The following is a 26,678-nucleotide window of genomic DNA, read 5'->3' on the forward strand; positions in this document are numbered from 1 at the left end:
AGGTTGTCAGTGCATCACATTGGAGGAACACATCACCAGGTTACTGTATACTACTCACGTTCTCACTCAATGTACCAATTAATTGAGGACTGTGTGGGTTCTTTGAAGCCTTGTTCTTCCTTCTGCAGTGCACTAGGGCATTGTCTGACAAAGTGGCTGGTGTAAGGCAGGTGGTGCTGGATTCCAGGAGCGGGGACATTAGAGGTAAACATCTCTGCTGAAATGTACGGTGCATTCCAATCGGCAGAGGAGTTTTGTTTCCGTGGAAACATTGTAAAGTTTCTACTTGGAGAATATAACAATGGGTCTGTTCACAGCAGAAGTCTGAATTGTGTGAGGTCGGTTCTGCTTCTTGGGAAAGATACAACTAATGGGATAATATGTAGCATCACAAGTCACGCAGAGAGGCCATCTTTAGTCTGCAAGACTCCGCAAGACATAGGTTGGAAGAATGGGTTCAAGAAACTGTTGCATTTCTTGGGGATCACACATACATTGTTCAATTAGTTTTGCCCAAATGTGTGTGTGTGTGTGTGTGTACACATGTCGGCTCAAGAAAAAAAAATGTCGACCTTCCGACCTGTCGACCTTGACACCTGTCGATCTTCACCCATGTATACCTAGACACCTGTCAACCTAATGACTGTTGACCTAAGTGCTGTCGACAATACGATCCACACCCAATTTTTGTAGGACTCTAGGTCAAAAATGTTGATGCAACTGCCCATTCTAGTTTGCTATTTTCATAGTGTAAGATTGTGGGACTTCCATTATTAGAATAATGCTCAAAAAGGATCTCACAGGCCTCATTTTGATCAGTGCTCAGTGGCTTGAAAAACAGGATATGATTGGCCTATCTGGAAATCTTGCTTCTAAGTGGTTAATATCAGTGTCTAGGTATTTATCATAGATATTTTTCTAATAAGCAGCAGCATTAGCACCAGAACAGTTTACTCAAAGGTCTGACCATTTACAGATGGAGCGCCTGTCAGCTTTGCAGCTTAAGGGGGGTATTCAATGCCGGCCACTATTTGCGATGGGGGAAATAGCGGCGACCGCCTATTCAATGCTGTCTTTCCGGACAGAATGGGCCCAACTTTAAAAGCAGTCGGACCCGTTTTGTCTATTTCGGACGTGAATTGTCGCGATTGCGGCCGAATATCGACAATCCACGGCCATTTATGCAGACACGCCCCCTTTTCGCAGATTGCAAAGCGAGACATTGAATCGCACCTGGCGATCTGCAGTCAAACAAAACGCAAACTGACCAGGGTTATGGCTGTCGGGCCGGATCGACAGTCGTGACCCGGGATTGAATACCCCCCTAAACCTTCTGCCGTGATGTCCTTCTCTCAGTGGCCTCTCTTTCTGGTGCAGCAATGACACTCACCTGGGATTCTCTTAAAGACTGTACTGCAAAGTCAACAGACAGCCACCTAGTGTCACTAGCCATTGTAAGTTTATTCTGAGGACTTTTCAGTATATTTTGGATTTCATTTAAACCAGTAATTCTATCTGGGGGATTTTGAAAAAAGAACAGTTGTCTTAAGATGTCCTTAAATTTTACTAAATAAGGCACCTTAGCAGCTGCTTGGGCACTAGCAAGTGCGAGACGGTGGTTTATACAATGACAGTTGATCATGACTCTGTCTGTTTCATCTTTTAATAGTTTTGATACCCCTTTATGCTTCCCAATCATCACCGCTGCTCCATTAGAGCCTAGGCCTACCAAGTTAAAATGCCCATACATGTACAATTGTTGGGTGCGATGAGATGCACGCTCCCGTCACACGTCTCATCGCACAGCTCAAAAACTGTACATCCTTTTTTTACTAGATCTCATCTCATTGCATTGCAAAACCAATGCGATGAGATGCGATGCGATATTGTACACAATAATTGTACCGTGTATGGGCACTTTTAGATTTTTTTTCAACAATATATTGTCAATATGTTCAATTATTAGTCATCTGTTTTTAAACTTTACAAACATATTTAGGGGTGTTTGCAATGTGTCGCCCCTTTTTCCGACGTGGGAAATATCAGCGGCTCCCTATTCAATGCTGTCTTTAGCGACAGCATTGAAGCAGGATCACGGCAGAACGGGCCCGACTTTAAAAGCTGTCGGGCCTGTTCTGCTGATAACAGGGCGTGGATTGACGCGATCCCGGCCGCAGATCGCCAATCCACGGCCATTTTCGCGGCCACTCCCACTTTGCACCGAGCGGCAGGAGGGACATTGTATACAATATTGCATCTCATCGCATCTCGGTTTGCTGCACATACTTTTTGTACTAGATCTCATCTCATCTTATCGCAAAACCGAGGTGCGATATTGTATACAATATTTTATACAATAATTGTAACATGTATGGGCACCTTAACTAGTGTATGGGCACCCTACAGCACCAATCATAAGGCTGGGTGGGCGGGCCGCAGAGGGGACTAGAAAATGCGGATGTGTTATAATTGGACTTAAAAAAAAAAAAGGGTACTTGTGTATTATCTGGGCGCCCGATTTTTCATCTTATGGCATTGTACAGACAAAAATCGGTCGCATCGACCGATTTTGGACCCGATTTTTAATTGTACAGGCACCCAGATGCCTGATTCCTATGTTAAATGCTCCCCCAGACCCGATTTTTGATTGTACACCCACCCTGATGGGTAATGACTATGTCAAATGCCCCCCCATTGTTAACGCCACCCCACGATCAACGCCAACCCGAAGCGTGGCGAGCGCAGCGGTACGCGTCCTCCAAGCTTTTCATACCCCCACTATCCATGTCGGCGTGGAGTTGATTTTATATAGTGTGGCGAGCCACCGAGCCCGAAGCGTGGCGAGCACAGCGCGTACTACTTCACATGTATTCCGCGTCCCCTCGCGGGGCTCGCCATGCTTCGGGCTCGGTGGCTCGCTGCACTCGCCACACTATAGAAAATCGACTCCACGCCGACGTGGATAGTGGGGGTATGAAAAGGTTGGAGGACGCGTACCGCCGCCGCTCGCCACGCTTCAGGTTTGCCTTTATCGTGGCGTTGCGTTAACACTAGGGGGGGCATTTTACCTAATAATTAACCATCATTGGGGGTATACAATAAAAAATCGGGTCTGGGGGGCCATTTAACATTGGGTAAAATGTAATGGCATGCGATGCGACCGATGTTTAAATTGTACAGGAACGTCTAAAAACCCCGAAAATCGCGTCTCATCGCGTCTCATCGCATGCCTTAAGTAGTGGCATGTGAGGAAAAAATCGGGTGCCCAGATAATACACAAGTACCCAAAAAATTATTATTATGACTGCACAATTAGAGAATTTAAAAAATGAAATCTTTTTTCATGAGCATAATGGATTCACTTGTGTTTATGCACATGATTTATTTTTCTTTTGTGGCAGTATGCGTCGGGTGGGTTTGCCCTGTACGGTGCTGCGACATCACAGGCTTCCTGCTTTCCTCTACAGGGTGCAATGTTGCTGAGAGCATGTCATTGTGTCCCCCCCTACCTTCCCCATAGTTAGGACATTTCCAGTAACCTCAGGAAACAATTCATAATATCAGTTTTCAATTGATTGACATGTGACATTTGAAACATTTCTTCTATTTTCCCAGAAAGGTGACGGAACGTGTAGCACACACTTCAAAACCACAAAAACTCGAGATCAGATTCGGAAAGCTTTCTTTGAATTTATCGATGGCAACAAAGGTATTTTGGTATGTAGACACCTCCTAACCTTGCAGTCGCAAAGCAGCTATATCAGTCGAGCACGTGTCTGAGCATGCACAGCGATTGAGTTGCTGTGGTGGTCACGACAAGTGTTGAGTCGCAAAGCGAGTGGGCAGGTAGCCGCCATTTGAAGGTGGTAAAAGGGGAGTGGTCAGGCAACTGTAGGTGTGTCTTGGCCATTTAGATTTTCCAGGCATGCATAGATTAGCTGTTGTAATCTTACTTGCTATCGGAGAGCTCTTGACCTCCAAAGGGACCAGCTTGATGATTGTGCACTTGTAATCCGTCAGATGGAAATGATGCAGCCGTAGTAGGCATCCCTGTGCTCAAGATTAGCTTCTGCCCAGCTTAGCAAATTATCGCGAGTACAGACGTCATAAGAAGGCTACAGCAATTTGCTAGAACAGCCACACCTGAAATAGGCTGGCCATACATATACAGATTGATTGTCAGATCTGGCTGGTTGGAACAAAAACCTGGTAGTATCTGAACGACAGTTTTTGGCAGTTTTCCAGCATTTCAAAGCAAATGGTCAACTGTCATTTGCTCTCATCCATTACCAGGTTTTTGTTCCAACCAGCCCAATCTGACAATAACTCTGTAGATGTACTGTATGGCCAGCTTAAGGTTTGTGTAAACCTGCACAATATGTATTGCTTTCCAAACAGGAACTCACAATGAGCACTAAGGGGGGATTTCACATGGGAGGTTGCTATGGGCAAGAATCTACTTCTTAATTTAGCAACTTCTAGGAAATAGTATTTTATTAGTCTCACATAGCAATATCCCATGTGACAAACTCCTATGTTAGTAAATTTCCTCCTAGAAACAAAATTTAGTTGTTACCTTTAAGTTATTATTTATTTATTTATTAACAGTTTCTTATATAGCGCACACATATTCCGCAGCGCTGTACAGAGATTATTTGAACATTCACATCAGTCCCTGCCCCAGGGGAAGTTACAATCTATGGGGCAGATGTATGATCCGTCGTTATGGGGGAGAAGGGTATCAGCGCACGTTATGTGCACTGATACCGCTTCTCCCCCATGTATGAAGCAGCCAGCGTGCGGTACAGGACAGAGGTGCTATGCGCCCCTGTCCATATCGGCGCTGCTATCAAAATGATAGCAGGCCGAATGTATGAATGGTCAGCATTGCTGACCGTTCCGCACGAAGCCGGGTTTGGCTTCGCCAGCATCAGGCTGGCGAAGCCCTATCTAAACAGCAGGGACAGCGCTGTCCCTGCTGTTAGGTCTGGGCTGCGCTGAGGATCTCGCGTGAACAGCGAGATCCCGCGCATGCCCAGTGCGGCCGGCCGGGGGACAGGAGATAGCGCATCAGTATTAACTGATGCGCTATCTCCAGAAAGGGACATCGCCGGAGGGGGGAGTTAACGCTCCCCCGCTTCGGTAGACAAGATGTTAATACATCTTGTCGATGTCCCTTCCTGCTTCGCCTCGCTATTGAGGCGAAGCAGGAAGTATCATAGCGGCGCGATAAGCGCTGCTATGATACATCTGCCCCTATATTCCCTACCACATGTACACGCACACACAGACATTCTAGGGTTAATTTTGTTAATAGACAATTGACCTACCAGTATATTTTTGGATTGTGGGAGGAAACCGGAGTACCCGGAGGAAACTCGCGCAAGTACGGGGAGAATATACAAACTCCGCCCAGTTAGGGCCATGATGGGAATCGAACCCATGACATCAGTGCTGTGAGACAGTAATGATAACCATTACACCATCCATACTGCCCCAGTTGGGAGCCAGAGACCTTTGGAGGCCACTATAGGGACATGTTTTCATAATGTAAAATATAGTTAAAGGGGACAAACGGAAAGTTTAGAAGTTTAACGGTTTCCTTGAGCTCTCAATTATTACTGTAAGTAGATTTACTAAAGTTTCTAAAAGAGAAAAGTAATCGTATTGCTCATAGCAACCAATCACATTTGAGCTACTTGACAAAGGAGAGCTAGATTCTGATTGGTGGCTTTTGGTAACACGTTCACTTAGTAAATCCACACCTGTGTTCTCTAATCGGATTTCATTGTAACATTATTATTCTCTTGCAGAATAAATATCTGAACAGACTGCAGGAGATCAGGACTGTTGTGGAGTCTTCAGAGTTCTTCAAGCACCACGAGGTACAGTATGGGGGGGACTTACAGCACCTGTGTAGTATTGGGAGGCAGCTGCCACTTACTTTTACATTGTATAGCAGTGATCGGAAACCTGATGAGCTTCCCCCGGGACGCACCTTCTAAAAGGCCGCTAATTACACTCCCTCTCTAATTTCAGTAATAAGTTGAAGTAGCTTGTCAACAAAGATTAATGGGTGGTAAAGCACAGAATCTGTGAAAAGTTCCAAGATTTGTGCATTAACAGGGTTGCGGAAAGGCATAAGATCATGATAACAATCCCCCCCACCCCACCCTTCCCCATTTATCTGAACCCTCCCTTCTAGCAGCCAAACCCTAACCCCCACCCCACAGGCCAATCCAATCTCTACCTGCTAGTGCCTATCCCGCATCCTTACCTTAAACCCCCTTCTTGTTGCCAAAACCTAGCACCCCCTCCCTTCAGCCTATCACCAAGTTCCACCACTAGTTCCTAAATCGAACCCCCCCCCCCCCTCCCCCCCCATTGCGGACACACTTTGCATACTTTATGATTGGGATGGCGGGATTGGCATCCTGATCTATTCGGATTTCTAGCGCCAGTCTTGTGAGGGCAGTCGTCATGCCAATGACCGTTTATTTGAATGCCAGCATCCAGACTGCCAGGATTTTAACTGCTTCCCAAAAATAAAACCTGATGCAATAAAGCGTACAGCATAACTGTAGGGCAAGTCTTTTTTCCCATACCTATGTATGTATAATTCACAAATAATCAGTCTTTGCTTTCTTCCAGGTTATCGGAAGCTCCTTGCTGTTCGTACATGACAAGAGAGGCAAGTGTAATGTATGGCTTATTGATTTTGGCAAAACAACATGTCTGTCTGAGGGGCAAACTCTGGACCACCGCGTTCCCTGGCAAGAGGGGAACCGGGAAGATGGTTATCTTTATGGATTTGACAATCTAATTGATATCTTATCGAGCATCACATCCTGATAAGGAAAATTCAGCGAATCCCCGGAACACTACATTAGGATTATCCGTATGAACTTTATCTATTGCCGTTTACGGTTCGATATGGATTTTATTTACTGGTGACGGAACTAAAGATGCTTTTAATTTGGGAATCACACAGGTTACAATGAACGACCTCTCTTTGCAGCCATATGTTTCTGTGAATTCATGGCCACGTTCTCAACCCTGTGGATTCCGGGCGAACTCTACAAAAACGCCTGATGACTTGCGCTTACGGCCGAACGATTCTGTGATAAAGTTTCTTGTTCTCTGTGATGAAACCTATTTAAAAAAAAAACCGGGGTAGGTTCTTACTTGATCTTTGCTGTACAACGTTGGGACTTCAGAGAACTCAAAGTGAATTTATAATGGACATGAAATTGGAAGTGAACAGTTTGTGAGCCTAATATACTCTGTGCTACTGTAGAACATGTTAAGTGATTTTGCTATAACGCAATTCAAACTGGCCAATCATTCATTATTTGGTTAGGTACAAACTCAAGTCTACTGGCTTAGGTCTGTTCTTTGATAAAACAAAAACGAGGTTATCCGCTCTGAAACCTATTTTTCTATATAGTTAATATACTGTAGTATTTTATTTTACTTTTTAGCAGTCTGCAGGTTTGCCTGTTGAAAGGTTTTTATAGGTTGATCATGAATTTGTGTGTTCGTGGACAGCTAAGTAGACCGTTTTACCTGATACGTACCGGAGCGCTATCTAAGATAACTAGTTTCATAATTTGAGAACTGTGTTTTCACACTTTTTTAAGAATCTATTCACATATTACTTGAGAAGAAACCTAGGGGCAGATGTATTAGGCCTGGTGAAGTGATAAAGTAGAACTCAGCAGCCAATCAGCTCCAGTCTATAACTTGGCTGGTGCGTTATCACCTTCCACTTTATCACTTCACCGGGCTTAATACATCTTCCCCATAATATGTAATCTCAGCGGCCACAGATGTCTATGGAGGCTTTCAGTGTATGATATTTCTTTTATGCTGCATACATAGGATAATGGACTGTATGTTGAAAGTGTGGTCAGAAAAGGGTTCAGTGTACCATTGTGTTTGACCATTGTGAGTACTAACTGGTTCATCCAGGTGGTTCCACAAACTTAGAACTCCTACAGTATCTAATTCTGTTAGTAATATCGTCCAGAATTACAAAGCTTTGAAAAAGATAAAAAGTGGAGAGATGTAAAATAATAACCAACCAGCTTCTGTTACGTTACAGGCTGTATTTGAAAAATTATAATTAGAATCTGATTGGTTCATACTTTCCCTCTGGTGTGTATTTATCAAACCTTAAAGAGAGATACCAGCCAATCAAATCCTAAGCATCATTATTCAAACACAGCCTGTAAAATGACAGGAGCCGATTGGGTGGTATTTTACCTCTCTCTTAAAGCTTTGATACACCTACCCCATGTGTTTGCATAAACTCTCTGTCATCAGGCAGTGTTGTCTTTAGGTTTTTTTATTTATTTTAAATTCTTTGGCTCTTTTAGTTTTTAATTGTTTTTTAACTATTTTTAATTTCACACTCGCACGGATTCTGCACGTCACTAAGATTTATGAACGGAATTTGATTAAAAAAATCAGGCTTTGTTTAACCCCTTCAGTGGTGGGGTTTGTTTTAGGCAGTGCTCCCCACTGGGCGAGTTTTTTTAGGGGGGTTGGTCCGTAAAAAAAAACCCCACCATGCTGTGTCCCGGAATTGTGCAGCGCCACATCGCACACTGTCACAGAGCTGGAGGGGACTTTACCGAGCAGCCAGAGCCAGACAACACTGAAGCTGAGCTCAGTGGTGCTGCCCGGCGCTAACCAGCGGCAATCCCGAGAATTTTCCTGGCTTGCCAGTCTGGGCACTCAAGCATAGCCCCGAAAATTCTCGGGATTACCACTGAAGGGGTTAAGGGGGGAGATTTATCAAAGGTTGGAGACAAATAAAGTGGAGAGCGATAAAGTACTAACTAGTCAGCTTCTGTCGTTTCTTAATGAAATGGCATGGCAGTGCTTAAAAACTGCCATGAGCTGATTGAGTGTCCCAGTTGCTTCTCTGTGCCGTGTGCTGAAGTGGGGGGATAGGCAGCGGCAGCCAGTCCTCTCTCTCTCCCTCTCGTTTTATTTTATATTTTTCACTTGGATGTGGCCACGCCCCCTCATGGAGGCCCTGCCTGGTGGCCACGCCCCCTCCATTTTACCGGTCCCTGGCCAAACTGACAGCGCCCCTGGGTTGTGCCAGTGTTTAGCAGCAGAAACAAACTAGCTGGACACATTTGTATGTATACAAACCTAACTGCAAAAAATATGCTTTGTGGAAAACTCTGTACTACAACATTGCCCTTTACTTCCATATATACAGTGTACAAATATATTTTCTGATTGAGAGGTGGCACTATTGGAATGTTTGAGTAGATTTTTATGACCGCATCCTAAAGAAAATACCTTTAACGGACCACTATATATTCTTACATGTATTATATATTGCAGCAGCTTGGTTACTATGCAGAAAATGCTTGACTTTATCATTGTCCTATAAACCATATACGATGTTTAGATCTGTATAAGCGGTGAGTTCTGCTGTTGGCATATGCGTATTTATTAAGAACTCATGTGATATATGCACTAGCAAATAATGTATATTATGAGGTTACTTAGATGCTCTGTATAAGACACTTTGCCGGTAAGCACATGTATCTTTATAGTCAATGAGTTTCTACTATACTTGTAATTTACTATATGGGGTGATGGCGATGCACATTGAAAAGCTGACTGTAAATATAATAAGCAGGGATGGGGAACCTTCGGCGCTCCAGCTGTTGTTGAACTACACAGTTTTTCTATTTGGCCATGCTAAAACTGTTGCAGGAGGGCCAAGGTTCTCCATCACTGGACTGTAGTAATGTTATTGGGAATGTTAGAGCTTAGACATGCTGAAAATATTGACTCCGTTTTTAAGATCCTTTTCCTGAAAGCTGCTCGCTGAAGCCTGCTAACACCGTCTGAGTTCTAAGCCTAAATTAACCAGTCTCTTTGATTTGTTTGCGCAAATAATTGCTTAACATTAATCTCTCTGCTATCTCATTACAGAGGTCAAAGTAGCATGTCCAGCACTTAACAATCACATGTATGAGCATATTATAGCCAGGGGGTGAGCTTAATCAGTGGTTTCCTACAGCGTGGTTACATTGTGAATAAGAGGCAATGGTTTTGCTTTACAGCAATTTAAGCACCTGCCATGTAGATTAACCCGTAGGAAACAAATAAGCACTAGTCAGTAATTTCCGGCAACTGGAAGTTTATCCCTACCTTTATTTTTAAACATTGTGCGCAACCTAAATTGTTACTGGGGGGTAGATGTATGAAGCAGTGGTAAAGGAGGAGAAGTGGCCCATGGTAACCAATAAGCATTTAAGTAAAGTGAATTTGTATAATATAAAATTGTACAGAGCAGCTGATTGTTTTCCATGGGCCACGTCTTCTCTCTTATCACTGCTTCATTCATCTATCCCAGAATACATAATCCACTTAATGTAAAATACAAGAACCTTTTTCTTTAATTTCTTTGATTTCTGCATTCTAGCCAGTTTTTGCTTTCTGAGGCTGATTTTAAGTTGTACACTAAACTATGGTTTAATTACATCTCCAATGTTTACTGACGGGCTGTGTCCATGTCCCCTGTAAGACCTGGCGGCACCGGAGTTGGGACGGACCTAATTCGCCCCTTCAGATGTGGCTATTATAAGTGAAGCTCTAGAACCGCAGGTGCCTGTAACCTCTGGAGGGAGTCAGTCGTGGTGCTTTGGCCAGATCCCTTATGCATTAGTTACACGGGTACACTCCAGAGCTGTAACATTAGCCTAGTATTGGCTCAGTGTAAGTGTGCACTTATGATGGCCGTAATGATTGATGACGAAACAAGTATACACCTAGGCATGTACATAACTCACGATGCGTCCAAGCCTGCATGCAGGCAAATACACACATTCGCTTTCTATGCATGAGTTCTAGCGCAAGAGGGAAGATCTCTTACTTGGACCATTACACATCTCAGGTCTTGTCTGATCCACCAGTTTTAGTAATACTGTACTTTTGCTTCAGGTCATATGATTCAATCCAGCACTAATGGGGTTTCTAGGGATGTGATTAACCTTTCAATTTCTTACCTTATTCAATGACATATAATTTGTATCCCTTATAACATTGCATGTGATTTCCTATGCCATCGCTGTGATCTCTATATAAAGCTGCTGTAGGTGCTGAGATATGTTGAAAGCTATATTCGGAGAGAGTACTGTCCACTCAGAGAGTGCTCTTGTGGACAGTCACTAAACCTACAGCAAATTGGGATATAATAGCCAACTCTATAAATACCTTTTTAAATCCATTAATCTAGAAAAGTAAAAATATACATTTATGTTCCCTCTAGCGAGACGTGTCAATTCTATTGAACAGTTACTTTCAAAGGGTATAATTATTGACTTGAAACTAGTGGGTACTGCAGATACTGTTTGAGAGTCTGATGTAAAAGTTTACTAGAGGGCAGCTTACCCTCCAATCTGCTAACTGTTTGCATTTCAAAATTGGTTTTGAATCCACCAGCGATCTTTAGGGGTTTATAAATGACCGAACTGATGGCGGTTTGATCCAAACCACCAGAACAACTCTAATGTATGTGGCCAGTCAGAAGATGAGGCCTCCCTATATCCTGATGGCAGTCCTTTATGTACTGTACAAATGGAGAAGGAAACTCACATTTGTAATACTCCTATGGGATGATATTACTTTATTAATATATTTGGGTGCAAAAAAAAGTTTGAGTCATATTAATTATATTAAAGAGGAAATATTAATTGGTGTTATAAAACAATATTTGTGACGGGCAACAATTATGTATGGCTCTGCTAATGGTGCTTACATCATAAGTTACCCCTGTCCTACAAATTCTTTTGACTTTTAAACACTAATTAACAATTAATACTGACCCTTTTATATAATTGATGAACATTAATGCCTTTGTCATTAATAATGAAACATTATTTTTTTAAGTGTTTAGGATGCCCTCAGCTGATTGGCCAGACATTGTCGCGAGCATGTGGTTGAGTTGATCTCTCCCATCACAGCCACCTTCCTGTTTGGATACTGCAGTGGCTTGTATGTGGTTTTGAGAACTGACATTTGATCAGTGTGTCCATTTCAGTTCCTAGCTAATGAAAATCCAGAATTACAGTGGTTTGTAAACTATATTTAGGCTGGTTTTGCCTTCAGTAAATCCAGTGGTTTAAAGGCCGCCAAGGCACCAGTGATTTTCATAAACCACCTGCCCCTAAGAGTATATAGACCAATTGAATTGCACTATTTTATCATTTTCATTTTGTTGTGTATCCATGTTTCCAGTGGATACACCTGTTACGCATATGTATGTATGTATGTATATAGATATATATATCTATATACCACAAAAAAACAGGTGCATGGGGTTTATAAGCAAGTCCTGCTGCTTTAGACCAATACTATGGGCTCAACTCACTCATAATGCGTTCTCCCAGGTAATGCACAATAGAATTAGAAGTGCCAATATGTGCTATTCGCAGGTGAGACTGTGTGGATTTTGTATACAAGCAAAATGGGAAGAGAGATTAAAAAAAGTGGAGAAATTGTGCTGGACCCAAAAACGTGACAATTGATATCACAGAACCATATAGAAGGCATAAGGGAACTGCTAGAGGTTATCCAAAGGTGTTCAATAGCTCATTTGTACTTTTTTTTTTAACTATATAAAACCCATTCTTTTTCCATTTTAAATAAAAAATAAATAAAAGTGATTTTGAGGTTAATTTAAGCCACTTTAAAAAAAAAAATCAAGAAAGTATATAATAAATAAAAACTAGTTTGAATAAAACTTTATTTACATGTGGGGTGTAAAACAATAAAAGTCCATTTTGGGGTCATTTCTGGCCAACCTTTTTAACCCCAATAATGACATGTACTTATTGGCCCACTTAAGCTAATTGAAAACTTACCATTGTCCACTTAGCTTTGAGTCAAAGGGGTTCTGAAACACTTGTACTGTAGAATAAAGGCTTTCCCTACCTTTTCACCTGCTCAGGGTGGCTACAAAGAAATGCAATTACAGTTTGAAGGCAGTGGAATTCGAGTTGCCATTAGGGTTGCAACTTGCATTCAGGGATTGAATTTGTTGTGAAACGGGCACCCATGAGCCTACTCCTTTCGAATTGGATTTACCCCTATGAACTCAGTTTCCAGATAGCCAAGCATGTAAGCTAGGATGGACATCTTTTATATGGACAAAATACAAGGGCTGTACAGGTCTCCAACTTTAGAACTTGGTCCTTTTTACAATATCCTATCTAAGAAAAGGATAATGCTGCTCCTCACCTCTAAGGGGGAACAAAAGTGTTTTGCCCATCAGCGGTCGCTAGATGACACCTGATGAGCAATTCAATGTTGCTCAGTTCAGGAGGCCACAGCTGCTGGTGCAGACATTACTGGTATGAGGTTCCGTCACTGTGACGGGCTGGTAACTAATGGGAGTTAAATATCAGAACTTCAAATCTGTTTTCGATCTTGTGAAATGCGGGCGGCGTTTAAATGCCTCGGAAAGCCACGAAATTTTTCGTGAATAAGGCCCTATGTGTACAAGTAAAACTAAAGTGGCGCGAGGCAGAAAATGGTGAAGAAACTGATAATGTTTCATGGCATCCGTTTCATCCTCGGCACATTTATTACTACAGGTTGGGTCTCCCATACCCAAAATATGGAATATTGTATGTGCAGATTGGTGGTTCTTATCTACTATCACCTTCTATGTTTAATACATCAAAGTACAGATTTTTTTTTTTTGCGTGACTGAGATAGTGACACATTTTACATTCTGTTATTGCAATGAACACAAACTTTGTTTAATGCACAAACGTATTACAAATATTTTCTAATATTTCCTTCAAACTGAGTGAATAAGGTGAATAGTAAACATAAATGCATTCTGTGCTTAGCCGTGGGTTCCATCCCCAAAATATCTGTTTATGGTGTGCAAATATTCCAAAATATGGAATAATCTGATCTGCAAAATGGTTCTGGTCCTCGGATATAGGAGACTAAATCTGTGCTGATTTTTCCAACAGTTGGAAAATCTGTAGTTTTCACCGAATTTTCATTAGACCTATTCAATTCAACAAGTGCCAATTTTTCGACTGTAAAAATTTATATGGTCAGAAAACTCCTAGATCTTCAAATTACTTCCACATGTTTTATTAGAAAAATGTTTTCCGTTTTTGACTTTCTTTTCTTTAACAAAGTCTACCTGCTGTGTAAAGACCAGCCATATTGAATACCTCCCTTAATCTATACACACGTACTATTCTGTTATTCATTTCTATATGGGTTTTAAACACTAAACTGCAATGACTATAATTTGTAATAACTCTGCTACTGTATATTGTTCACAAAATATTTGTTTTACATGTACAGTATAAATGCATTGCGGAGATGTTTTAGAATAAATAGCTTTTAAATTCTTAACATATTCATGTTTTTTTTCCCTATTAGACTATTTAAGTATCCTGCATTTTATATAGTAACCTGAGAAAGAAGACGCTCTGTACAACACCATATTTGGTAGAAAACTAAAGGCCCATACACAGTGGACAATATGAACGATATACAATAGTCAGTGTTTTCTCTGATCTCACGGGCAAATGATATTGAGCATACTTACTGAACAATATTGGCAAACAATATCATTCAGTGACGCCTCCGGGATTCTCTGAATATGCAAGTCGTTGGCTATAATCAAGTTGAGGTGCATGTTCAGTCTGGCAGGGGTCGTAAACAATGCACGGGAGCGTGCATTGTAAACAATATTAACCCCCCAATCTGATGAACATGCAGGTCGATTATATAGCCAATGGCCCTTATGTTCAACGCCTCCTAGTGTCGTCACTGTACAATATCTTTTGCCAGTTTCATTCACTTAGTGTACACAGCATTTGGGTAAGCAGCTGGAACCGTCTGAAGCACCAATGTCTTCTAGATGCTGGATTAAGGTCTCCACTGCAACGTCTGGTGACTCAAAATGAATCCCGCTCTTGATTTGTGGGAACATAAAGACTTCACAGGGGGCCAGGTCTGGACTTCACAGCAGATGACCAAGTTCCTGTATGTATTCATGAGCAACAAAATCCACCACTTTCCTGGACTTGTAGATCGGTGCATTGTCATGATGGAGAACAGTAAAATGACACAAGTTCTTGGACAGTGCTTGTAAATGGTGTCCAGCACTTGTGGCAGTTATTGGTTGGCATACCAGTCCCTAGTGATGGTATGCTGCTATAAAAGTGGTATGGTAGATACATGACCAGTCTCGGCCACAAAAAAAGCTAACGTCGGCTTGGCCACACTGTGGTCTTGCTGAAACTACTTTGGTTGCATACCTCTAATTGGAAACTAATGGGCCAACTGTTGCCCGGTCTAGGGGTTGACACTGTAGATCCAGGAATCATTGTTACTGATGATCTCCCAGAGTTTGACTGATTGCTATAAAACCTGGCCAGCATGTTGCGGCACCAAGTAACCTGAGCCGCCTTCTGCTCTAGTCATTTCTTGGGTGTCCCAGCATGCATAAACCTTGCTCAGGCCAAGTTTTTCATAATTATCAAGTGGATGGATATACTACGATATGGTGCCTATCTCCTCTAACTGGGTTACGGTCAGCCTGACATCAACCAAATATGAAGCAAACAGCAGCAAAATTGTCCTCACTGGTGGCGGACACAGGTTGGCGAAAGTGCTCCTCATCTTCCAGTGACCCCACCCCAAAATTCTGCAAGCCACTCAGACCAGTGGTTGGGGATGGTGCTTCCTCCCCAAAAGCAACTTGCAGTTGGTCAATATTCCTCCGCTGCGCGGACCACTCTTGTAGTTGTAGATGAACATGGCTCTCCAATGGCCTCTGTTGAGTTTGGGAGTGAACATACCGACTTATGTGCACAGTGCTGGTTGTATATAGTTCTATGCTTTGACAGTTCACAAGAACGTTAGCCAGAGATTACATTTCACAACCAGTCATATTGTCTTCTCTACCACTTCACTGCACATCTGGAAACTTACTGTACACCCCCTGTACTAGTCTTAAGTGTTGGTGTCACTGTAAAAGGCATGACCTGTGAGCTCTGGCATATCTGTGAATGAGAGACAGTGTTTGTTGGGAAGCTCAGTAGTATATATTGTATTTGAGATTAAAGTATGTATAATTTTGGAAAGAAAATAAATACATTAAACAAACAATACATAAGGATGTTGTGATAAAGCTGAAGGACAAGTAACCTAGAAGCTGAGGTAGCTGTAACCAGCTGTAGAAAATACAGAATCTATGGTCAATAGTATTGTATAATATGGAATTGATGCTGCCACCTAGTGGTGTAACTGTCTAAGAGCTGCAATAAACTTGAGTTTAACCAGTCCACACATGGCTCAAATAAAGTGGAAAACATGTCGACCTTGCCATGGTCAACCTAATGCTTGTGTTGACCTTCCAACCCCGTCGACCGAAGCCATGTTGACTGCCAGTGGTCGACCCAATGCATGTCGACCTAGAGACCACATCACTTATTAAATGGGTGTGGCTATTTTCCATCACGGAAAGGACCCAGACGCTCCGTCAGGTGGGGACGGAAGTTGTTTCATGTTCTTTTGTGCCTAATCTAGTTCGGTGTAGGTTATTTTCTTTTATTTCAGCTGCACTGGACCCTCACAGGTCCTTCCCTCTCCAGGTAGATGTAGACCCAGTGCATGATGGGAAAGGTCCTCCCTGTAAAAGGGATTTAGCTGCTACCGTTATTAAATCACCTGTTTTTTTATCCTTTAAGAAAAATCTAGTGTTCAGCAATAACCTAAACCGGCTGTCACTAGACCAAATGACGCCTCTGTTAGAGTTGACCAAAGTCACATTGATTTATACACATTATAACACAAATTTAAACTAACAAAAAATAACAAATATGAAACATATATGTGTAGATCACAGGTACAGAAACTAGGCCAAGATGCAATAAATATAATTAGATATGAGCGGGTTCGGATCCTAGAGATCCGAACCCCCCCCCCGAAACTTACCTGATCCAAGGCTGGATCCAGGGAGTTCGCCGGTTCCCACCATCTTCCTGGATCCAAAACGAGGGTGAAACGCCATCACCCTGCGCCGGATTCGGATCTCTATAAAAGATCCGGCTCCGGCGCCAACTTTGTTCTGCAAGTGGAAGTCAGACAGCACGGATGTGTCCGTGCTGTCTGCACAGGAAAAAAACCTATGGGGACAAAAAAACACTCAAGGGCTGCTCAAGGGGGACAATGTCGGAATCTAAAGGTACATTTACTAAGGGGGAACTAATGGTGCAGGAACTTTTGCACATCTACTGAGGGGGAAACTATACTAAGTGGAAACTATTCAGGTTACAACTACCAAGTTGGCATTACTAAGGCTACTACTAAGGGGGGCTGTTACAGTATATGCTACTACTGTTATATGGGACTACTGTGGGGGACATCTAAGGGGCTCTCTTAATAAAAAGTTTTTTTATTTTTTTTTTATTACAGGGCTGCCCCGAATTAGTCCAGCTGTGCTGCCCAGTGTCCCGTATCAGTCCAGGGGAGCTACCCCTATTTTTTAATTGAAATAAAAAAAGTTTTTTTTTTTTTCTTAACCTGCAAGGGGTGTTAAGTGTGCTGTCCAGTGTCCCGTATCAGTCCAGCTGTGCTGCCCAGTGTCCCGTATCAGTCCAGGGGTGCCTGCATTTGTGCCGTATAATTCCAGGGGTGCCCAGTGTCCCGTATCAGTCCAGGGGTGCGCCCATGTGTGCCGTATAATTATATGGGTGCCCCCATGTGTTCCGTATAAGTCCAGGGGTGCCCCCATGTGTCCTGTATCAAACCAGGGGAGCTGCCTTTTATTTTAATGAAAATAATAAAAAGGTTTTTTTTATTTTTTTTTATTTTTACTCCAAGGGCTATTAAATGTGCTGTATCAGTCCAGGGGTGAGCCAAGAATGCCGTATAATACCCCTTTTACACCAGAGGTTGGACCCGGGATATTGCCTCTCCAGTCAGGGGCAGGGCATGGTGTAAATGGGCTGAAAAAAAATAACGCGGGTACTGTTCCCCGGGAATCTGACCCGGCAAATGTTCAGGGTCGGACACGGGGCTTATCCGGGGCTCAGGGTGGTGTAAATGGTCATTATCTGGGTTATTTGATAGGGAGAAGGGTGCAAAGAGCTGATTGGTGCTTCTGCGGCTCTGGCAGATAGTGTCATCTGCCGGAGACCCGCACATGGAGCAGCAGCAGCAGCAGAAGCAGCATTACCACGCTGTGTGCAGACTGTGCCCTACACTACAGCAACAGTCTGTGCTGGAAGCACTCTCCCCAGTTAGTTTACAGCCTCAGCTGCAGGAACACACGCTGGCTGTCACACAGTGTGTCCCAGAGTGTTACAAGTTTGTATTCATACGCATCTTCATCTTTCTTTATGAGAATACATTACATCTATAAAGATTCCAATGTATGATGATTTTATGCATATTTTCAGCTTAATAAAGCAAAAAAACTTGAGGAGTGTCATGTTCCATTTGTTGTGACCTCATCAACAAGCAAAAAATCCATTTCTTAATGACAGCAGCAAGGAAAGACAGGGCTGATCCGTTTTCAGTGTGAAAGGGCCTTACCCGGGAATAACCCGGATTGAAGTGCAGTGTAAATGGGGTCTGAGGCAGGGCATGCCCTGGCAATATCCCGTGTTCGATTTCCCGGGTCCTATCTGGTATTCTGGTGTAAAAGTGGTATTATTCAAGTCTGCCATATTATTCCAGGTGTGCTGCTCTCTTTTTTTAATTAAAATAATAAAAGTTTTTCTTTTTTTCACTGCAGGAATGTTGCCATGTCTGCCGTATAATACTATGTCTGCCGCCATGTGTGCTGTATCAGTCCAGGGGTGCCGCCATCTGTGCCGTATAATTCCATGTGTGCTGTATCAGGTCAGGGGTGCCACCATCTGTGCCGTATAATTCCTGGGGTAAGCCAAGTCTGCCAATTCATGGGGTGCTGTCAAGTGTGCCATATCAGTCCAGGGGTGATGCTAAATGTGCCGTATCAGTCCAGGGGTGATGCTACCTGTGCCATATCAGTCCAGGGGTAATTCTAGGTGTGCAGTATCAGCCTAGAGGGGATGCTAAGTGTGCCATATCAGTCTAGTGTTTGTGCCGCAGCCGCACTCTTGTGTGACTTATCATAGTTATCCAGCTACCTCGGTGCAACCTTTTGCCCTAAAAACAATATTGTAAGGTGTGAGCTGTTCAGAATAGACTGGAAATGAGTGGAAATTAATGTGATTGAGGTTAATATAGCGTAGGAGCAAAAAATAAAAACCAAAATTCTGCGATTTTAGCAGTTTTTATGCCTTTTTAACAAAAAATCAGAACCCAAAACCCCAAAAATCCAAACACAAAACACTTAGGAGGTGTTTTGCCAAAACCCATTAGAACCCAAAACCTCAAGGTAATCAGAACCCAAAACCCGAAAAGTGGCCGGTGCACATCTCTAAATATAATTAATATATTCGCTAAAGAATCAGCATTGACTATCATTTGCATAATGTATAAATCATCAATGATATATGATGTAGTAAAATTCCACATTAATGTATTGATTTCACATAGATATATAAGAGGCTTGCAATATCAAGCTAAGGAATCAGCCTTGTGGAACTACAAGTCCCAGGATGGATATGTGATGCACTGGATCTACAGTATGTGCTGCTACAGCTTTATACCAAGTTCCCCCAGACTCAGGCTGCCAGCACATGTTGTTACATTTTGTGATTGACAGCTCAGTCATGTGCTGTAATGTATCATCTACATCTGCAGCCCAACAATGATACAATAGTTACACTCTGCTGGAGACAAGTCCACAGACATCTACATAACTGTGGCTGAATTGTAGTGTATAGGACAGTGAATATATTGCTCTCAAAGCAACACTTCTATTGCTCCATTTGGTGCCATTTAGTGGTCACTGGTGCGACAGCGATACCTATACTTCTCAAGTCAGCAGCTTAACACTTGTATGATAAGGTGGATGACACTTGCTGTGAGGTCAATGGCCAAAAATTATCCATTTGTACTGTAATATTCATAGTGATGTACCGATTGCTGATCTGCATAGGGACCGGAGCCTGTAATACCCCTTTCACACTAGCCTAAATTCCCAGGAAAATCCAGGAAAATATGAAGCAGGGTTGTTCCCAGGTTCCTTGACCGGTGTGAAAGGGGTAGGGATACTCATCCAGATTGCCGTATATGTCTTGTGCGGGGTGGGGCATGTTTTACCTTTTATATTAGTTGCTATTGTTTTTGGATTTAGCGATGGTGAAAAAAAAAAGATAATTATCATATACGTCTTATAACTGGGTGTGGATGATTGCTTTGACAGTAAGAGAATGGTGTAGAACAGGGGTGGCCAAACCGGTCCTCGAGATCTACCAACGGTCCACATTTTCCAGGTTACCTAGCTGGTGCACAGCTGTAGCCATTACTAACTGTCACATTTCCCAGATCCCCTAGCTGGTGCACAGCTGTAGTCATTACTAACTGTTACATTTACCAGATCACCTAGCTAGTGCACAGCTGTAGTCATTACTAACTGTTACATTTACCAGATCACCTAGCTAGTGCACAGCTGTAGTCATTACTAACTGCCACATTTTAAAACATGCTGCATTCATTCCTACTATAGATCCACAGGTTGCCTGGAAAACATGCATCATTGCCAGCTATTAATCCAACTACAATGTCAGCGCACATATAATAATGACGGCCATGTATAAAGGGTTGCTTACAAATCATTCATGGGCAAGTATTAAGCTCTGCTGAGCTCTATAGCTATATATCAGAGTACCCAGGAAATGCTTATGTCCTATGCCCGGCACACAGAAGGTAACTGCAGAGCTTCTATTTGTATCACTTCTGGGAGATTGCAGTAGGGTAGTCCATCAACGACTTAACCATCGATTGCTTTCAACTGACAATGGCCCCCAATCAGACTTCTGTGACCGATGTTTGCCCACCATCTGTGTCAGACCATCAGTAGTAAATATCGATAGCCAATGGTCACCCTAGATTCTGCCATGTCCACGGTGAGTTGCGCACTCGCTGGGAGGGAGGAAATGGGGATGGTGGCGGCGTTGGGCCAGCGTTTTATGGGCGTCCCATGAAAACACTGAGTGGTCCCATGGGTGCGGGAACGGGTCGATGCCTGCCTTATGTCACATGACATCAGTTGAGACTGACTTATTTGCGATGGCAGGAGAAATCATTCGATGTTTGGCAACCATCAAATGATTTCTCCTGCAGCGCCTGCATGCGAGGGGGTGTGTCTTTGGGGGGGGGGGGGGTGTTACATCTTCGCTGCTTAGCAGGTCAGTCTGAATCACCCCCTAAGTGCAGATGTTTGACCAAACTCAGAGTTGCCCGTGTAAAGGTGGCCATACATCAGAAAGATATTGTACCCAATCATACAATCTCAATTGATTGTAAGATGGATTGTATGCAGATTGTGTGCACATCTTGTGTACACAATCATACAATCAATCATAAGATGGATTGTATGACTGATTGTATGATGGATTGTATGCAGATTGTGTGCACATCTTGTGTACACAATCATGCAGCAGATGGATTGTATGACTGATTGTATGATGGATTGTGTGTCCAAAAACCACCAAGGACTGCCGGGGATTTCAAGGGAAATTGTACACAATCATGAGCACAATCGATCTTAAGATCGATCTTTCTGATGTATGGCCAGCTTAAGTCAGATATATATATAAATATAAGTACAAATATGCCTAAAGGAGCCCATAGACGCTCCGTTGTGTCCGGCTCTGTTCTGTACTATGCGATGCGCGCTCCCGCGCATCACATAGTACGGTACAAAAAGTATGTGCTGTACATACTTTTTGGACTAGCTACACATCGTATCGGATCGCAGTGCATGCACACTGCATGCACTAGGCATGCGATCCGATATGATGTGTGCTGTTTGAGCACACAATGGATCCGATTAACATACCGTGTATGGGGGGCTTAACTTTTATTAGATGGAGAAAATAAAATGTTTCATTATACTAGGTTTCCTTTTATGTACACAGAAGTTATTATTGTTTGTTTGTTTTATGTTTTGTTTTTTGTTTGGAAGCCACGTGGGTTGTATTGCTAACCGCTGGTTCTACATCTTTACATCTGCCAAGATCGTCTACAAAAACAATGCAGAATCCCTTTCCAAAACTGCCGCTTTTTATTTACCTACTACATGTAACTATTCCGATTATAGACATCTAGGGGGGAAATGTAATAGGATGAGAGAATCAGAAGGGCCCCTTACACTTGTGAGATTTTGTGAGATTTGATCCAATTTGAGTCAATTTATCTCACAAAATCTGATGTGCCTGTCTGATAATCTTATGTGCCTGAAGTGTAGGACACAATCCACAATCCCTTGCCATTTGGTATAACTAAAGGCCCCCTTACATTATGCGATTTGGGCATGATTTTGCCCGATTCGGATGAATCGGGCCGTGAAATCGTCCCAAATCGCATATGGAGACATCCCCTCCGACCCGATGCGCGGCCCTGTGCGCATCGGATCAGAGACGGGAGGTCGGATGGGCTGCACATAAGATTTGCTAAATCTTATGTGCTGCCCGGAGCCGTGCTCCCCCACAACAGGGGACCTACCAGAGCAGAAGGATCAGGCGCAAGGAGCCGGGCAGCAGGGGGCCAGGGGGGGCGGCGCAGAGTACCAGGGAGCCAGGCAGGAGAAGACGCTGCAGCAGCAGCACTTCCAAAAAAAAAAGCCCATACAAACGCATAGGAAGCCATTCATTGGCTGAGACCTCTCTCAGCCAATCAGCGATTGGCTGATACCTCTCTCAGCCAATCGCTCATTGGCTGAGAGAGGTCTCAGCCAATCAATGGCTTGCTATGCATATGTGTGGGGAATTTCTTCTTTTGGAAGTGCTCTGCTGCTCGTGCCACTCGCGGTGCTGCTGCATCGTCTTCTCCTGCCTGGCTCCCTGGTACTCTGCGCCGCCGCCCCCCCTGCTCCTTGCCCAGCGGCTTCTTGCCAGGCTCCCTGCGCCCCCCCCCCCCCCCCCCCCCCCCCCCCCGCCCGCTCTCTGGTTGCGGGCATATCCCCGCTGTTGTCCACCGCTCCCATTGTCCCTGCAGCTCCCCGGGAGTGGCATGTGATAAATCGCATGCGATATATCACATGCAAAACTTGGCACATGAAGTGCCATCGCATGTGATCCCTCCCGGGGAGCTGCTGGGACAATCGGGTCCGACTTATCGTTATGACAAGTCGGACAAATGTAAGGGGGCCTTAAGAGTTTGGAAGAGATTGATCCTCCTGCACATAGGATAAATCTCGAGTCAATCAGGTTCAATTTGTTGAACAATAAGTTGAACAAGTGTAATGGTGCCCATACACGCTACGATTATCGTATGCGTTTTGTACTTTTTAAGTACAAAACGCATCGCATATACGATAATCGCGGCGTGTTAAGTGTCTGCCGCGTTCAGATCCGACGCGATGCGCGTCCCCGGGAGCCCGATATAGTAAAGTACAAAAAGGATGTGCAGGCACATCCTTTTTGTACTGTATTGCATGTAGTCAAAATCAAATCAAATCAAATAGGACCAAAAAAGCGTAGCGTGTATGGGCACCATAAGGGGGCCTTTATACTTGTGAGATTTTGTGAGATTTGATCCAATTTGAGTCAATTTATCTGACAAAATCTGATGTGCCTGTCTGACAAAATCTGATGTGCCTGATGTGTAGGACACAATCCACAATCCCTTGCCATTGAGTATAACCAAGAGATTGTAAGAGATTGATCCTCCTGCACATAGAATAAATCTCGAGTCAATCAGGTTCAATTTGTTGATCAATAAGTTGAACAAGTGTAAGGAGGCCTAGAAAGTGCTTTTTTTTTAAAAAAAAAGGGCAATTATTTGTTTAAATGATTGCCGCTTAAAAAAAAATGGAGATTTCTTAGCAAATCTCTCACTTTCTGATTCTCTCATCCTATTACATTCCCCCCTAGTTGTTTGGAATAAGGTGGTGTATTATAATTGCACAGCTAGGCTAATTGCCAAGCACTGTGGGGAGCAATTTTTTTTTCTTCTTATTGGTCCAGTTAAATCCTTGCTTTGCATATCAAGCCATGTAATTAAGCCCCATACACACTAGGCGACCCTGGGCACTGCCAATATAGGTGATAATATCGGACTAGGGTGGCTGTTATTGAGGAGGTTATTCTAGTTTGATCGTTCCCCTACCCGTCCACACGGAGGAGTGATGTTTAGCGACTGCGTATGTGCATAGACAATTAAGCGCATGTGCAGCCGCATTGTGGGAGTGGCCACGGCACATTGAATCTTCGCCATCCCATTTGTACGTAGCAGTGCGGGCAGGGGCGGTGGGCCATGGTTGCGTCCATGGGATCGTCCAGTGTTTCATGGGCGTTCCCATGAAAACGCTAGGCGTTCCCATGGAAATTCACCAGTGACTCGGGTGCGGCGGGTGGGCAACTGACATCAACGGATATCAGCTGCCCGCCCGCTTCCCGTACAGGGTCCCGCAGATCTAAGACACCAGAGATCTGCAAACGCTGTAGAAATCATTTGATGGTCAGCGACCATTGAATGATTTTGCTGTGAATGGATGTTTATGATAAACATCCATTTGCATGCGTGCAGGGAACTCTGTAAGTGATATAGTTCAGTGATGTCACCGGGACCAGCGGAATATGCCGGTTGCTGATTGACCTGCATGTTCAGCGGACAGCAGGGGTCGTTAACGATGCACGGGAGCTCGCATCATTAACGATATTGAGTGTACACACAATGGGATATAGCAAAAGATATCGCCCAGAAAGCCCTTTCTGAGTGATATATTTTAATATATCCTCTGTGTATGGGGCAACACAGTCTTAGAGCAATAAGCCTTGATCCAAAATAATAGATACTCTGGGATTACAGACAGAACCCTATCACACAAGTCCTGCATACTGTTCCCTGCAGTCACCTGTATGAAGCACAGATTGGCTGATGTGTTGTACACCATGGTGATATCAGTCACCCTGAGTAGTGCTATCAATTCCTAGATTTCCACCAAGTGCCTGAGTATGTGGCGCAGGATCATGGCGTTGCGTAGGAGTAGACGCTTGCAGTGGATTGTGGAAGGGGTTGGGCAGAGCTAAGGGCATTCCTTGCTGATTGTGGAGTGGTGGTCACACAGGGGCAACAAGTTCTGCAAACATAATTGATAGAAATTTTTTGCCATGCAGAAGGCGGGACAGTTATTTCCACAAGTCAATTATCTCCAGTATCCATACCTCCCGATTACAGCATACACATACCTCCGGATTACAGTATACATACATACCTCCGGATTACAGTACCCATACCTCCCGATTACAGTATACACATACCTCCCAATTACAGTATACATACATACCTCCGGATTACAGTATCCATACCTCCCGATTACAGTATACACATACCTCCCAATTACAATATACATACATACCTCCGGATTACAGTATCCATACCTCCCGATTACAGTATACACATACCTCCCGATTACAGTATACATACCTCCCGATTACAGTATCCATACCTCCCGATTACAGTATACATACATACCTCCCGATTACAGTATACATACATACCTCCCGATTACAGTATACATACATACCTCCCGATTACAGTATCCATACCTCCCGATTACAGTATCCATACATACCTCCCGATAACAGTATACATACATACCTCCCGATTACAGTATACATACATACCTCCCGATTACAGTATACATACCTCCCGATTACAGTATACACATACCTCCCTATTACAGTATCCATACCTCCCGATTACAGTATACATACATACCTCCCGATTACAGTATACATACATACCTCCCGATTACAGTATACATACATACCTCCCGATTACAGTATACATACATACCTCCCGATTACAGTATCCATACCTCCAGATTACAGTATCCATACCTCCGGATTACAGTATACACATACCTCCCGATTACAGTATACATGCCTCCCGATTACAGTATCCATACCTCCCGATTACAGTATCCATACCTCCCGATTACAGTATCCATACCTCCCGATTACAGTATACACATACCTCCCGATTACAGTATACATGCCTCCCGATTACAGTATCCATGCCTCCCGATTACAGTATCCATGCCTCCCGATTACAGTATCCATACCTCCCGATTACAGTATCCATACCTCCCGATTACAGTATCCATACCTCCCGATTACAGTATCCATACCTCCCGATTACAGTATACACATACCTCCCGATTACAGTATCCATACCTCCCGATTACAGTATACACATACCTCCCGATTACAGTATACATACCTCCCGATTACAGTATACACATACCTCCCGATTACAGTATACATACCTCCCTATTACAGTATACATACCTCCCTATTACAGTATACATACCTCCCTATTACAGTATACATACCTCCGGATTACAGTATACATACATACCTCCCGATTACAGTATACATACCTCCCGATTACAGTATCCATACCTCCCGATTACAGTATACACATACCTCCCTATTACAGTATACATACCTCCCTATTACAGTATACACATACCTCCCTATTACAGTATACATACCTCCGGA

The 26,678-nt window shown here is 43.3% G+C and overlaps 1 protein-coding gene across 2 annotated transcripts in view; it reads left to right on the plus strand.

Annotated features, from left to right (window-relative positions):
* LOC146050054 (inositol-trisphosphate 3-kinase A-like) overlaps positions 1-14,417 on the plus strand; it is a 77,916-nt gene extending 63,499 nt beyond the window's left edge. Inside the window, exons 5-7 of one of the 2 annotated variants that reach the window (XR_014466256.1) lie at positions 3,616-3,709; positions 5,814-5,885; positions 6,652-6,713. Coding sequence is in view for 1 of the 2 variants with exons in the window: in XM_083166859.1 (XP_083022985.1) it covers positions 3,616-3,717; positions 5,814-5,885; positions 6,652-6,852 (375 nt within the window). In the remaining variant the exon portion in view is untranslated. Of the gene's footprint in view, positions 1-3,615; positions 3,718-5,813; positions 5,886-6,651 lie in introns of both variants that reach the window. The other variant, XM_083166859.1, reaches the window with a different exon arrangement.
* Positions 14,418-26,678: the final 12,261 nt, after the last annotated feature.

This window comes from Crinia signifera, chromosome 12 (genome assembly GCF_055691185.1).
Source record: "Crinia signifera chromosome 12, ASM5569118v1, whole genome shotgun sequence".
Taxonomy (NCBI): Eukaryota; Metazoa; Chordata; class Amphibia; order Anura; family Myobatrachidae; genus Crinia; species Crinia signifera.